The sequence below is a fragment of the Podarcis pityusensis genome (assembly GCF_964106645.2).
Source record: "Podarcis pityusensis genome assembly, chromosome: 3".
Taxonomy (NCBI): domain Eukaryota; kingdom Metazoa; phylum Chordata; class Lepidosauria; order Squamata; family Lacertidae; genus Podarcis; species Podarcis pityusensis.
The window spans coordinates 89189534-89206055 of NC_138026.1; the positions used below are offsets into that span (position 1 = coordinate 89189534).

Below are 16522 nucleotides of genomic sequence, written 5' to 3' on the forward strand. Positions count from 1 at the left end.
CTGGACTGGGGCCCTTGGGGGATCTGGGCGGGATTCTTGGCAGGCCTGGCAGTGTTTGACCCAGGCCTCTATCTCTCCATCGATCCCCGGCCACCACACATAACTCCTGGCAAGGGCCTTCATTCTTACTACCCCTGGATGTGTCTCGTGTAGGGCTGTGAGGACCCTTTTGCAGAGGGGCTGGGGAACAACGACTCTGCTTCCCCATAACAGGCACCCCTTGTGGGCCGACAGTTCATGTTTGCGGGTTGTGTAGCCGGCGAATTCTGGCCCGGGGCTGCTGCTGGGCCATCCCCTCCACACCCAGTCCAGGACCCGGGAGATGACCCTATCTTTCTTGGAATGGTGTGCAACTTCTTGTGCCTGAATGGGGCGGTCGGGAAGCAGCTCCAGGCTCATAACCTCTTGTGCAGGTGCTGGGTCAGGGCCTGTTTCCGGTAGTGGTAGCCTGCTGAGGGCGTCCGCATGGCCCATCGCCTTCCCAGGTCGGTGAATCAGTGCATACTGGTAGCTGGCAAGGAAAATTGACCACCTGAGGACGCGAGGAGACAGCACTTGGGGGGTCTGCTTTTCGGGGGCAAACAAGCCAAGCAACGGCTTGTGGTCAGTCACCACGGTGAAGGGCCGCCCGTACAAGAAATCATGGAATTTTTTTACTCCCTTTACGATTGCCAGACCCTCCTTGTCGATTTGCGAGTAGTTCCGCTCGGTTGTGTTGAGTGTCTGGGAAAAGTACGCCACCGGTACCTCTCTTCCATCCGGGAGTTGGTGCCCCAGGACAGCTCCAATGCCATAGGGTGAGGCGTCGCATGCTAGCACCACCGGCAGCCTCTCGTCGAAGTGTGCCAAGACCGAGTTTGAGACAAGCAAGTCCTTGACTGCCTGGAATGCGGCCTCCTGGCGCTGGCCCCACACCCAAGGGGCCCGCTTGTCCAGGAGTCTGTGTAGGGGCTCCGCTACCGCCGCCTTGTGGGGAAGGAAGGAATGGTAAAAGTTCAATAGTCCCAAGAAGGCCTGAAGTTCAGTCTTGCTCTTGGGCGCTGGGGCATCACAAATGGCCCGTACCTTGTCCCCAGTCGGGTGGACCCCTTCTGCGTCCACCATAAATCCCAGAAAGTCCACCTGAGGCACTCCTAGTAGACATTTTTCCCGCTTCACCTTGAGACCCGCCGTCTGGAAACGGTGCAGAACGGTGCGGAGGCGGTCCTCAAACTCCTCTGGTGTGGGGCCGGCAATCAACACATCATCGAAGAAGGGGGTGACGCCAGGAATCCCTTTAAGGAGAGAGTCCATTATATTCTGGAATATGCCTGGTGCCACGCTGACACCGAATTGCAGCCGCTTTACCCTGAACGCTCCTCTGTGCGTCACAATCGTCTGTGCCTCTGCTGTGGCCTCATCTACTGGCAGCTGTTGATATGCTTGGGCCAAGTCCAGCTTGCCAAAAATTTTCGACCCAGCCAGGGTGGCAAGGACATGGCTGACCACTGGCACTGGGTATGCGTGGGCCGTGAGGGCCTTGTTTATGGTACATTTGTAGTCTGCGCAGATGCGGACCGAACCATTAGGCTTGACGGGTGTGACGATTGGGGTTTCCCAGGGAGCATTAGGCACCGGCTCCAGCACTCCTTGCTCTACGAGTCGGTCCAATTCCTCGTCTATACGGGGTTTCAAGGCGAACGGGACCCGGCGGGCCTTGAGCCTGACCGGTCGTACTGCGGGGTCAAGCTGTAGCGCAATGGGGGGGCCCGTATACTGTCCCAATTTCCCATCGAAAACCCCTGGAAATTCCTTGCATATGGCGTCCACGTCCACTTGTAAGCTAGTGTGGTTCACCCCGGTGACAGCTAGCCCCAGTGGTCCAAACCATGCCAATCCCAGTAAGCTAATGTAGGGGCCCTTGACCACAAGCAAGTCCAGTTGCCGCGTCCGCCCTCGGTATTGCACCCTGAAGGTCCCCACCCCCATTGTGGGGACCTTACGTTTCTGGAAGTCCCGGAGGGTGAATGGGGCCGGCCTGAGTTTGGGACCCCCAGTGGGACACAGTTTCCTTAAGGTCCTTGCCGAGATTATGGATAGAGTTGAACCCGTGTCAAGCTCCATGCGGCATGGGGCCCCCTCTATCTGTACCTCTACATAAATTTTCTCTACGTTGGGGTGGGGCAACTGGTATACCTGGAAGTCCGTGAGCTCCGTCGAGTTGCCTTGGTGCGTTGGGCCCCGGGACCTGGGGCTCTTGGATTGGTCATCTGATGCCTGGTGTCGGGTGGGCCGAGCCCGACACACCCGGGCGATGTGTCCCGATTTTCTGCACTGCCTGCACTCTGCGTTGCGGAAACGGCAGGTCCTCCTCTCGTGACTCTCCCCGCAGCTTGCGCAGTTCCCTCCTTCTCGTCGAGGCAGCTGTGGTCTGTGCGCTGCTTGAGTGCGCTGCTGTACTCGGTGCACCTCCTCCCTGTCGGATCCTGAGTCGTCGGTGAGGTCTTCATGGTGGACCCTCGGTTGGGATGGCAGGCTCGGCCGTGCCTCTTGGGTCGACCTCTCGGCAGCTTCTGTTGCCAGGGCCTCCTCCAGAGCGACCTGGAACGTTAGGTCCTTCTTAGCGTAGAGGCGTCGTTGCAGCTTCTCATCCTTCAGGCCACCGACGAGGCGGTCACGAAGCATGTTCTCCAGCTCTGAGAAGTTGCAGAACCGGGCGGCTTGGCGGAGAGAGGTCACAAACCCAGTTATGGTTTCCCCAGGGGCTTGCCGCTTTGCGTAGAAGGCATTTCGACGAGCCACCACTGAGGGCTGCGGCGAAAAGTGCCCCTTCAGCTGTTCCATTATTGTTTTGTATGGAACAGTAGCGACGTCTTCAGGCGCAAGGAGAGCCCGGGCGATTTCAAACGTCTCCTCTCCGCAGACGCTGAAGAATATCGCCCTCTTCTTGGCGTCTTCTTCGTCGGTGACCCCTTTGGCTTCTAGGAGGAAGGTGAAACGGGAGGCGTACGCTTCCCAGTCTCCAGATGCTGGGTTGAATGGCGAGAAGCTGCTGTTGGCTGCCATTCTGAGTTCCTTGTGCCCCGGAGCTGAAGCCTGGATACACGGTGCGAGGCAGCGGTGCGGCAGTTGGCGGTGCTGCGGTGCTGTGTGTGGCAGTCAGCTCAGCGGGATCCCATCCTCGTCGCCAGTGAAATATACTCAGAGTCGCAAAGTGATTTCATGCTCTTTATTCAGCTCATAGTGGTGAGGAGGAATGAATCAATGTCCCCTCACAGTATCTGCTTTATATACATTATTTACACAATGGGCTGCATATGATTGGCTAATTCTGGAATTCTACTGTAAGCCAATCAGGTTGTGGATTCACTTCTATCTGGAGCAGGATTGGGTGGTTCCTGCCAACCAATCATACTGCTGCATTGTTCTAGGACCAATCAGACTGCTGCATTCTGAATCCTATTGTTCTAGGACCAATCAGACTGCTGCCTTTTGGATCCTATTGTTCTAGGACCAATCAGACTGCTACAGTTTGGATCCTATTCAACTCAGTACATAACAAAACTCCATTTGGGATTAATTTAGGCCACATCCACACCATACATTTAAAAGAACTATTATACAGTGGTACCTAGGGTACTTAATTTGTTCTGGAGGTCTGTTCTTAACCTGAAACTGTTCTTAACCTGAGGTACCACTTTAGCTAATGGGGTCTCCCGCTGCCGCCGTGCCGCCACCACGCCATTTCTGTTCTCATCCTGAAGCAAAGTTCTTAACCCAAGGTACTATTTCTGGGTTAGCAGAGTCTGTAACCTGAAGCGTATGTAACCCAAGGTACCACTGTACCATTTTGACCATCCCAAACATCCTAGGAACTGTTAAGTATGCTGAGAACTGTTAAGAGACCTTTATTGCTATCATAGAGCTACAATTTTTGGAGTTCATTGGGTTCATTGTTTATTGAACCACTCTTGGTATTGTAGCTCTATGCTGGGATGAGTGGCTTCCTTAACAGCTCTCATCACCATTAGCAGACTACAATTCCCAGGATGTTTTGGGGGAGCTATAAGTGTTAAAGTGGCATCATAGTGCTTTTAAATGTAAGGGGGAGTTGTGGCCTCAAAATAAGAAGCAGAAGCAGAATTGGAACGGATTAACCAATCTGGCGCTACCTCTCATGGTTTATAAATGGACTGTGGCTACTTCTCCCACAGCAAAAATAATATGCAATATTCATGCTTTGATTCTCCAGGACATACCAATTATATTTGGATTGCATGTTCTATCCATGCTTTATACTCCAGCTGTCGGAATGTAGTGTTTGCAGGTGCTCTGTGCCTGTGGGCAGATAATATATATATATATATATAAAACAAGACCTGAAACTTCCTAATACTGTAGGACAATTCTGCTTGTGAGGGGGGGAGGGGGAGGGGGAAGGAAATGAAAAACAGCATGGGGAGTTTTTGCAAATGAGTGACTATCATGTAATCATCTTTCCTAGAATCTTGCTTCTATCAATAGTTTATTTCATTTCTCTTTAGCACTGTAGGCTACTTTAGAAGTCAGCATGCTCTTGCAGCTAGGACTGCAGAGTTTGCCTTCTGTGTCTCTGCAGGACCCTGTTCAGATTTTTGGTGGTGAATTATTAATCCCCTTCTGTTGCTCTAGGTCGGGTAGTAAGTGGCAGTTCTGTATGAAAAGTGGCCCTCTTTGTTGGGCTCTAATTAATGCTTATGTAATCTCCCTCTCCCCCCCCCCATCTCTCTTGTGTGTGTGCACGTCCTTCCTGGGTGCAGTTTGAATGGTGCAATCCTGTGCAGTGAGATTCCTTTTTTGCAGTGCACAAACTTGAAATTAAATAAACACAGGAATGGTTTCAAAGTGTGAGGAAAAAAGAAAGTAGACTGGTAAGTCAGTTATGGTAGTTTCTGGATGACCTGTTTGTTGAGCATTCACCATGATTTGTCTGCACAAAGTTTGCAGGAAGGTTAGATGTGCAGGCTATTTATTGGCCATCGGTTCTGATTTATTTGGAGGATGTGTATACATTGCATACATTGCACTGAACAAATGTTATTCCATCCCACACTTTCCAGTGTATCTGTCACTTTACTTTTCACTTTACCTTTACCCTGTACAGTGTTTTTTTGTTGGCTGGGGGCAGGTTTATTGCACAAGAAATGTGATTCTATCCCACCCCAGTCTGGGATCAAAATATGTTTGCTGGAGAAGTAGTAGAACAGTTATGGATTCACCTGAAAAGAAGCCTTTTTTTTCAGCTGGAGCTCACCAGAGCTCAGTTCTGGCACCTCTCAGGTGGGCACCACTGCCATTCTAAGACAAGGGAAAAGTTCACAATGAGCTATAGCACCTCTTTCTCTAGAAAAATAACACTGAGTGGAAGCATCCTCACTAATCACTTGATGGTGCCTACCTCACAAGGTTGTTTTGAGGATATATGGCATAAGAGTTGCAAGGCAATTTGAACCCTCAACTGTATTATTCCTTCATGAAGGAAAACCCAATTTAGGGAAGGGTGTAACACGGATATTATATCCTGCCATCAACAGAAGTTTGTTTTCTCCTCTCATTCATAAATAGAGCTTTCAAAACATGTGTGTGCGGGTGTGGGGATGTTTGCTGTTTTGTGAATGCTTATCGGATCTGGTTACAGGCGTGTAGAATCCCAGAATATCCAACCCTTTTCCATTGTTGTTTGAAACCTGTGGCTTCCTAATTGTCTGGTTCCAGTCAAGGTCACTCAGTCAAACAGCCAGGGAGACGCCTACCAGGAAAATCTCTTCCTCACTCCTGCATCTTAATACTTCTTTGAAGAAGTTGTTGCTATGCAGCCTTGTTTGTTCACGGTATGTGACACTGTTTGCCTGCTCTGTATGTATAACTTGTTAAGGGTGAGTCAAGGGTTGGCCTGAGACAGAGATCCCTGCAGCTTTCCCAAACCTCCATCTGACCTACAGGTGAAGGCAAGATCGCTAAGGGGGAAGACCCTCACAGCCAAGTTCTGCGGCTGTCCCAAGAGATGGCAAATTTAAAAATGTGAGGATCTGGTTCCTGAAGTATAGAGGAGTTTGCAAAGCAGGTGAGTGACCAGAACGGCATTCTCTTCTGGCTGCTCTCTGAGGACTAGGCTGTCCCTTAGAAGGCTGTTTACATTGACTGTGCAGGAAATACATGAGTCGGTCGCACAGTATTCTGCTAGGGAGTTTGTTATGTAACTGTCATGTCATTTGTTGTTCATCCTTGAATTAGAGAGGTATATTTTGCTTCAAACCACTGTAGAACTCCCCAGAATTGAGGGTCAGTGCAAATATTATGAGGAGAAGGGGGGGGGGACTCCAGAGAAGGTTTCCTACCAGCTGAAGCCCCAGTGATTGTCAACCAACCCTTGGAGAACTGAGAACAGGCTGTTCAAGTGACTTTTGTCCAAAATATGACAGGGGTGTTCAAATGTGATGAGGAAAATGTGAGGGGAAGGAGCTACTTGACTGGTTTGCCTACCTTTAATTAAATATATATATATATCAAGGAGGAGTGAGGAGAAGAACCAGAGAACTACATTTACCTCAGTGAAAGTGAGGTAAAGTTGCAAGAAAACAACATCATTCATTCTTCAACCCTTCAACAAAGCCACACAGAGTTGTATACATGGTCTCTGCTTTATCTTCACAGCAACCCTGTGAGGTAGGTTAAGCAGAGAGGCAGACAAGAGAAAGAGAGTATACTCTATCAACCTACCACACTGTAGCCATTGTGCCTTTTTGGAGGTGAGTGACAAAAGGTGCCGCAAGTACTGCTGTATGATTGTAGGCATTTCTTGCACAATGTTGAGTGAGCTGCATGGAAGCTTAATTCCACCATTAAGGATGAGCCTACACGGCCTGTCAAGTAGCCCAAACTGTACAATTTTTGACAGGCTTCGGAACTGTGATGTACCATTTCTGGACAGGCTTTGGAATTGTGAAGGAAAAAACAATCCAGTCGGGGCATTTTGGCACTGTGGTCTAAACCACTGAGCCTCTTGGGCTTGCCGATCAGAAGGTCAGGGGTTCGAATCTCCGCAACGGGGTGAGCTCCCGTTGCTCTGTCCTAGCTTCTACCAACCTAGCAGTTCAAAAACACACCAATGTAAGTAGATAAACAGGTACCGCTGTGGCAGGAAGGTAAACGGCATTTCCATGTGCTCTGGTTTCCGTCATGCTGCACCAGAAGTGGTTTAGTCATGCTGGCCACATTTTGCGGACAAACGCCAGCTCCCTCGGCCTGAAAAGTGAGATGAGTGGCTCACCCCATAGTCGCCTTTGATGGGACTTAACCGTCCAGGGGTTCTTTACCTTTTACTTTTTGTGGTTAGTTAGCATAAGACAGATGAACACACATGCAGAGTAATGGTGGTTCCATTTGTTGTGTTCTATGCATTTGTTTTCTGTGAATAGTGTGCTCTTGTGAACCCAATGGCCACTCACCGCTTTACCCGGGGGGGCGGGCGGTTGCAGCCCCTTGCTTTCTGCCTCCTTCCCTGGCAGCCAGAATACACAAGTGAAATTGAGGGATGGTTTTCCCGCCAAAATGGTCTGCTTCAAACGGCCAATCCGAGGCTCCTCCTGGAGGGCAGTGCCTTTCTCACATACCATACATGCTGCATTGCAATTTGGGGTCCACCCCTTTCTAGGAGACATATGGTGGTGGCTGGGGTTATTTTACAGGGTGTATTTGGCGAGAGTGCATGTGTTTGTGTCTCAGGTACTGCATATACCTCCCCCCGCCCCCGAGCAGAACCTAAAGCTGTCTCAGCTGAAATGGTCTGTCCTAGCTGTGCAGCGTCAGTGGAGCTGTCACTGTCTTAGTTAGATGAGCTGAGGGTGAGGTGGCAATCCTGGGCAGACTCTTTCAAAAGAGGACAGTGTTATCTTCACAGAAGAAGGAGTTTTGCACATGTCTGAACCCTTCTGTTGGAAATGTGTGTCTCTAGAAAAGGGAATTCTACACATGCTTGGGAGCACTCAGTCCAAGGTACCAAAATTCTTTTTAAAAAGTTGACAACCTCAGCTCTGGGCGAGACACCCCCGACTTCAATTCTAGCATCCCAGAATCAGGCACATTAGCAAGATATGTTCAGTGACAATAATTCACTGAGAGTTAATAAGTAGACAGTTCCACTTTTCAGGTTATAATACAGCTCAGCTCATGCTTCTTTGGGGTACCAGAAACAGGAAGCACAGGTCTCCGTACACATTCAGCCCCAACTGAAGCCTTTATTTATTTGAATCTCCTGAGTGAAAATAAAGCTTGGCCCTTGAACCCCTAACCAGTGGTACCTTGGGTTACAAACACCTTGGGTTACAAACACTTCGGGTTACAGACTCCACTAACCCGGAAGCAGTACCTCAGGTTAAGAACTTTACCTGAGGATGAGAACAGAAATCGCATGCCGGCGGCGCGGCAGCAGCAGAAGGCCCCATTAGCTAAAGTGGTACCTCAGGTTAAGAACACTTTCAGGTTAAGAATGGATCTCAGGAACGAATTAAGTTCATAACCAGAGGTACCACTATAGTAATTGCTCAACAGTTCCTGTTAAATGGTTCAGAAATTTCCCAAAATGGGTACCCATGACTACTCAAGCAGTAACTGTGGAGCCGTCAAAAGAGCAATGGCTTTTTGATGGCCGTTTAATTAAAAGTGTAATTTTAAGTACTTTATAGGGAAAGGGGAAAGCAAATTCTGAATTTGAAGCTTTAAAAAAATAAATCTGGATGTTTACTCAGTATGCCTCATGTTACTGATTGAGAAAAGGTTTTTCAAAGACTTCCTAGCTATTCATGTAAATCTGTTTTATTGACAGGAACAGCCTTCATTATGCTGTTTTGGAAGCAAGCTGAAATATTTCCTGTTTCAGCAGGCCTATCGAGACACAGAAGAATAGAATCAGTGTAGCATTGTAGGGACTCCAAGGGTCATCTAGTCCAACCCCCTGCAGTGCAGGAATCCTTTGCCTAATGTGGGTCTGTAACTTCCTGTTGAAGCAACAACTGCTTTTTATACCACAAATGCTCTGGCTTACTTTTGTCCCACTTTTGTCCTACATCACTCTTCCTGACAGCAATAATATAGCAACCTTGAGGGAGCATTGCAGAACAAGCATTGTATGCAGGGGGGTTGGACTAGATGACCCTCAGGGTACCTTCCAACTCTACAATTATATGATTCTATGAGCAAACTAAAGCAGAATAAATTTGCCACTAATGCACTATTGATGTATCAAGAACGTGCTACAGAATACACTTGCAGGAAAACACCAGGAGGGCTCCTCTGTTTCCTCTTTGTTGAACGTTAGGACTGTAAGCTTTCCTAGGCAAGCACCAATCTTGTACTTAGTAATGAATTATGCACAGTGAGGGAACTATATCAATCAATAAAAATTAGTGACTGGAGTGGGGAGCAGAGAGAGAATTCTAAGGTGTCATTGAGTAGATGGATCTTGGTCACCTTTGTACGCAGATGGCAAATCCCAAGACTATGCAAGAGCTAGTTTGCTGAAGTGTCATTTGCCTCTCCTTGACAAATGGGTACAGTCTCAAGAAGCAGAGCTCTGCAAAAGCACAACTGGTGGGAACAACAAATGCTCAACACTGGCTCCTCCTGGCTTTTGAGAATTCCTGAGAATGTTTTCAGCGATGCCATCCTCCTGTCATTGACAAGCAATTTCAGGGACTCTCAGCTCCTCTAAGGGATATGAGGCGGGCACTCCCTTAGCTCATTATTAGAGATGTTTGCTGGTTACTCTCTTCCCTCTCTAGAGAGGAATCCTTTTCTTGCTGTTACTTCGGGAGATGCTGTCTCATCTCTGACTCGGCAAGAGGAAACTTGCCGGGGGATGTAGAGAAGCTTCTTGGTGCTTGCAAAGACGGTTTTGCCCTGAAAGTGTCAACAGGCAGGTAAGGATCTCATCCATCTTGCAGATAGCGTCAGGTGTGGTGTGAAAGAGTCGAAGTGACCCAAGAGTTGCAGCCTTCTATTTGGTGGCATGTGGAACTATAGAATTATCTGAGTCATTTAGCATTGCCAGCTTTGGCTTCCATGCCTTGTAGCATCTGTTTGTTTGCAGACAGTAGCATCTCATAAGGCTTTAATCTGCTCAAGAAATTGGAATGACTCTGGAGGGTTTCTGGTTAGCTGTGGTTACCCTATAGTAATTTCTTCCGGCCTTATGATCTGTTTGGACTAAATCTCCCTTCAGTTCCTGACACTCATCAGTCAGATAAGGATCTGAAGAGGCGGAGGCAGGTGAATCTTTGGTGAAGTTCCAAAATGGGTGGATAATGTGGGGACAAGATACATATCCCCAAGGACCAGTTGCTCAAGTTCAGGAACCATGGCTGGAGCAGCAGTTAGATCGAGGCAGCCAAGTCCCCTGGTCCAACTGGGTTGATGAATGGCCATAGTAGCCCCTGATGAGCTGCAGGGAGCAAGGCATTGGACCCTGCCCCCGGAGTCCCCAGCTCATGGGGTGCCTTAGCAATGACATCGTGGAGGCCACCATTCATTTACCCTGCAATAGCATGTCCTGCACGGGCTGCTAAAATATAAGAATGTTAAAAAGAATGCCCAATCTCACAATGGATCTGATTGTAAGTCTTTCAAAAGAGCTGTAACTGGAGAACATTCAGCCGTGTGTACTATCCAGATAATACGTGTCCAGAGTATACTAGTTATGAGGGCAGGAAGGATGGAAGAGAATCTGCTGCTCTCTGATGCTACACACATTAACATCTTTGTGAAAGCATCTTCCAAGTCTGGGATGGGAAACCTGTGATGCTCTGGATGTTTTGCGGACCACAGCTCCCACAATCCAAGACCATTTGCCATGCTGGCTGGCTAATGGGAGCTAAAGTCCAACAACATGCAAGAGGGCCGTGGATTCCCCACTTCTGCTCCAAGTATTTCCAAGCAAAATAAGGATAGCGACTGGCTAGGTACCACAAAAAAAGAGAAATCGTATTGGGTAAACAGGGCAGATAGAACCAAGCACACAGTGGTTTTTATATCTAAACTTATTCACACATGCAAATCATCACTGGATGTTGCAGCTATAGTATCACAGAACTGTAGAGTTGGAAAGGGATCCTGAGGGTCACCTGGTCCAATCTAGTGCTAAGAAGAAATCCTGCCCACAGCAGTCCCTGGGAGGGCTCACACCACCAGCCTTCTGGTTAACAGCCAGATACACTGAACCATTGTGCCACTCAAGTGATGAACATGCCTGTATGAATCAACCCTCTTTCTGATGAAGAACTGAAGAATTCTCACAGATTTGTTTTTGAATCCAGCAGCAACAGTACCTGCAGAGTGATTATCTGGAAACTATATCATTTCTGTTTTTAGCAACTTCTGCATAAGATCTAGAATTCATTGAAGTCAACAAGAAGTATTTTTGTTGACTTCGATGCCCACTAGGTCAGTCCCCCAGGAAGCACAAATGAAAAGAAACCTTCTGTTCTCTCCTCTTTGTTTTCCTTAAATTGTTCTGCAACTTTTTGCAGTCAATCAGCCAACCTTTCAGAAATTAGTGTATCTTGGCCACAACTGTAGTGGAGACTGTAACAATATGTACTCTGAAAACACTGGGCACAATGCTTGAATAATTTGTTGTGTCCGAGTCTTGGCACTCATTATTGGTGTTTAATTGCTCCTGAAGTTTGGATTCAGAATTAATCTTTCCTGCTCTCACTCTCGTTCTTACTCATGCTTCTGCTTGTGATCAAAGAGGCTGGTTACTTTGCGATGAATCTGATTTATGCAACCTTTTGACAAATTACTGCGGCCTCCATCCCGTTTGAAGAACCTTTTGGTAACAGAAGTGGCATATAAAGAGATGGCAACAACAGCAAGTTAGGGTTAGCATTGAGGGGAGCCCCAGAACTTTGACTACTGTGGAAATGGCATTTATTTGCAGAAGTACAATTTCCCCCTAGAGTGGCTGGGGAAACCCTGTCAGACAGGCAGGGTATAAATAAATTATTATTATTATTATTATTAAAAACATATAACAAATGCACACACTCACCCAGTGAGAACTGAGCATGCTCAGTAGTCATGCAAAGAAGAGTAACCATTGAAAACAAAAAATGAAACACATGGACGAGAAGTCGAATGTCCTGCTTGGAGGCATTGGCTGGCTGGAAGCTTGAACAGGAACATTCTTTTTAGGAGGGAGGAGACACTCATTCCCTGATTCTGTTGCAGGTTCTGCTTTATTATCTATCTCCAGTTTGAAGGGTGCTTTCAGATGGGTGTTCATTGCTGCATCCGTGCTCTGCCTGCATGCAAGGTTTCTTTTTGTTGTGTCCACACAATGTTCACATAAAAAGGTTAGTCCATACGCTCCTATTAGAAATCTGTTGGCTTTTATTTACTTTGCTGTTTTGAGATAATCACCAAATGGGGGCTGTTCTGGCATCAGCGTGAACCATTTTTTTCAGGAAGAGAAGAGAATGGAGCCAGGCACACTGTCCTTATTCCTTCCTGATCTCACTTGAAGACTAGAGCTTGTGCACGTACAACAAATAGGCAGGCAGGGCTTTATCCACATCTGGGAAACCTGCTCTTTCCACTGTTTTCTGCATACAGTTATCTATGCATATGTTCTGCTGAGCAGAATCTTTTCCAACATACAAATAGCCATGGGGAGGTTTGGAGCAGGGGCAGCAGATGGGATTGGGGATGTTAAATACTGTATACAGTGGTACCTCAGGTTAAGAACTTAATTCGTTCTGGAGGTCCGTTCTTAACCTGAAACTGTTCTTAACCTGAAGCACCACTTTAGCTAATAGGGTCTCCCACCGCCGCACAATTTCTGTTCTCATCCTGAAGCAAAGTTCCTAACCCGAGGTACTATTTCTGGGTTAGCGGAGTCTGTAACCTGAAGCGCCTGTAACCTGAAGTGTCTGTAACCCGAGGTACCACTGTATTTATAAAAAACACATAGCGTACAAAGGAATGCATATGGAGAGGGCTGGAACCCAACGGCTCCTACCTTGACAGCCATGCATTCAAGGGTCCTGCATACAAGCTTCTGTGTGTATGGTCTGGGGCCCTTGAGTATGTATAAATAGGAACCAAGTAATGTATGTGCATGTAGGCTCCTTGCAGACACGACCTTCTGAGTATGTGGAGATCAAGGCTGCCTGGAAAGGGCTTCTGTGCTAGTATTTTTATAGCTGTTTTCATTGTGAGCTGAACACAGCCTTTCTGGAAGAAGTGGCAGGGTATAAATTTTAAAAACAAATCGTTATAAGCAAGACTGAGTTCTCCCCCTCCTAGCAGCCTTATGCAAGGCTAGCGTGCCTCTTTGCTGCATCAGGGCAGATAAGCCAATGAAAGCCAGAATTGCTACGGTGACTTTAGAGCTGATTATCCATCAAGGAAGAGGTCAAGAGAGGAGAAGAGATTGTTAAGAATGAAAGGGGGGGTGCCATCCACAGCTTCAACTCACTTAGCTAGTTCATAAAGATGCCCTTTATCTCATTCAGTCACAAGTTTTATCATACTGGAGAGAGAAAGGAATTCCTATGATTTTGCATCAGTGGCGTAGCGTGGGTTGTCAGCACCCGGGGCAAGGCAAGTAATTTGCGCCCCCTGCAGTGAGAGAGAGTGAGTGAGCCAGTTAGGGGCAGAGAGCTGCGAGTGCGAGCGCCCCCCCGATGTTGCGGCTGGTGCGGCCGGCCCCCCCTGCACCCCCCACGCTACGCCACTGTTTTGCATTATATATATATATATATATATATATATATATATATATATATATAGTTGTTTGACACACTTACTGCCAAATGGTTTTCCTACACTGCATGCTCTCCTTGCTAAGATGGGATTTTTGTTCAGCATGAAAAATCCAAATTGTCTCCGCTCTTGAAACTTTCCTGCACCTCCATGTGATTAAATTTAGGAATTCATGTAGCAGAGCACAATACCGAGGAGAAACAAATGTAAATATATTGCTGCAAGGGGAAGATGCCTGAGAAATGGTTGGCAGGCTGCAGGCGTGATAAATGGATCAATAAATTAATAAATGGTCAACTCATCTAAATTTACAGTTAATTGGCTAGTATTTTATCCTTGCACATTTATTTTGTGTTGAGGCGTATACAGAGGTATTCTCAATATTTCATTTTTATTGGAAGAATGAATAAATACTTCTGGCTGCTCCATCCTAGGCTCACACTCTCATGTCTTATGGCTTAACCAAGCATGAGGCATCCAATTTCTCCCCCTCACAAATCAATCGCTCTGGGTCCTCACCACTGTTGGTTTATTATGGGGATGTCTCTTCCCTCACTCAGATCCTGTCTGTGGAATTGTCAAAGGTGTTTATCATCATAATCATGCTTGCCTGTCAGTGAAATTAATGTGAATTTTACCATAAGCTGCAATATCTGCAGACCTAGGTTAGGTGTTTACTGTAGGATAGCCAGGCTTTGCTCTCTTGAGCTACATGGTGTCGTCATTACCAGATGCTTGTTCTGTGCTTTCCTCAGAGTTCTTCCATCTCTTTGTTCAGATCACGGAAGATCTGAGTGGTGGTTTTTTTTGCCTTGCTTTGTTTTGTTAAGAGCGCAACAGTAGCACCATCTTCTCGGGTGACAATTGTGTTTCTGCTACTCTTAGGACTTGCTTAAAGAGATATTATTTTAACATATTTAGTACCGGAATGGGAAATATGTAGGTCTCCAGATGTTGTGGTACTAGAACTTCTGTCCTCCCCAACCATTGGCCATGATGGGTGGTTCTGATGGGAGTTCATAGAATCAAAGAATTGTGGAGTTGGAAGGGACAACAAGGGCCATCTGGTCCAACCCCCTGCAATGCAGGAATATTTTGCCCAACGTAGAGCACAAGTCCATGACCCTGAGATTAAGAGTCTCATGTTCTACCAACTGAGGTATAACAGTGGCCCAGCAGCACCTAGAGCTCTACAGGTTCCCAATCCCTGATGTGTGTTGAAAGGCTTACTCACAACACCTCAGAACTTTGGGACACCTTTAGTATGACCTTTTCCAGTGACACCATTTTAGCCACTTATTTTTTTAAGTGATCTTTTAATTTGTGTGCATGTGTTGCCTTTTACAATATTTGTACATTAGTCCTTAACTAATAACTGTACGTTTTTTGGGCCTCTTCATAAGGAAATGATCCATGCATCTGCTTACATCAGGCATTCGTGCCATTGTATTGCAAGTCTCCAATGTGCAAGCAGCTGCCTGTTATAGGTTGGGGCTTGGACAGGGGTCACTCTTCATAGGAAGCCATGGATTACTATTAACATCTTGGCATGCAACACCAGTACTCGTGGTGTTATGTTTGCTTTTCTTCCTCTTACGTGGAGATTATCTCTGTGTAGGGAATTGTTAATGTAAGTCCATTCACCCTCCTTTGTGGGCAGGTGGCTTTGTGGGTGGGCCCTGGGCCTCCCTGGAAAACTGTCCTATTGCTGGCCAGATCGTATTTCTGCCACCAATCGAGCCAATGGCAGCGGGAGGTAGTGGGTGCAGGGCCAACCAACCAACTGCGGCCCTTGGTGCCATTCCCAGGGTTTTCCCCACTTGGCTAATTGGCACCGCCATTTGGGTTTTCGCCTACCTCATAGCAATCATCACAACTTTGTGAGGCAGTTAGGCATTGGGTAAGCCTAGTTTTGTTTGGAGAGGAGGTTGTAGCCTCCGCCTGCCCCTCGATGGGTAAGGGTATCCTGTTAAAAGGATCTGGAAGGAGTGGCTCCTGTCCGACACCTAGTCAGGGGCTAGGGCCATACCACTCCTCCAAAGGGAACCGCTTGGGGGGTGCCCCGATTTGACGTAGGTCACAGGGCATCCCCCCACCAGCTTCACCCTTAGCAACACTCCCTGTGGATGGGCAGAAGTGACACGCACTGTTGCTTACCACAATGCCTATGGCCAAACCTCAATCTGTAACCAATAAAGTTGTGGCCTTATTTGATCCCAAACCAATATCCTGTGTGGTGTCTACTTATTTACACTTTAGGCTATAGGGTGGTCCCGGGGCCTCAAGACACAAGAAGCAGCCCTTAGCCTATAGCTGAGAGTTCAGGAGTTGCATTAGCTGATAAAGTGTAAGAATGTAGAGAATGCATTGTCTTTGTTGTTGTTTTGTGCAGACCTTTGGATGTTCTGGGAGAGAAACAACAGCAGCTGTGGAGCCAGTAACAAGAAAGCCAACCAGTAGCCTCTTAGTTGTAGAAGTATCCTGGGCCCTGCCTTACACACATGGCAACACATGATGAGTTCACAGCAGGTAAAGATCTTTCTTTCTATCTTCCCGTATTTGAAACTTTCTGCTAGGTTATCACATATCATGTATCTGGAGAATGCTCTTGCTTAAGATTTGTGTCTGGCTTCATCAGTGTTCCAGAATATACCATGAAAATTTCTCCATAAATACTTTTACTGGTTACAATACACCAGGAATGGGTAACCTGATGTTGGCCTACAATCCCCATCATCCCTGA

The 16522-nt window shown here is 47.1% G+C and overlaps 1 protein-coding gene across 8 annotated transcripts in view; it reads left to right on the forward strand.

The window, feature by feature from the left end:
- The window catches only part of TOGARAM2 (TOG array regulator of axonemal microtubules 2), an 80081-nt gene that overhangs the window by 13899 nt on the left and 49660 nt on the right, over positions 1-16522 (forward strand). For 3 of the 8 annotated variants that reach the window (XM_081000116.1, XM_081000113.1, XM_081000120.1), the window contains exon 2: positions 16172-16308. In XM_081000116.1, coding sequence (XP_080856242.1) covers positions 16281-16308 — 28 coding nt within the window. In that variant the 5' untranslated portion in view covers positions 16172-16280. Of the gene's footprint in view, positions 1-4855; positions 4890-5960; positions 6083-6672; positions 6768-9797; positions 9936-11402; positions 11455-16171; positions 16309-16522 lie in introns of those variants that run through there. The other 5 variants (XM_081000114.1, XM_081000117.1, XM_081000115.1 and 2 more) reach the window with 5 other exon arrangements.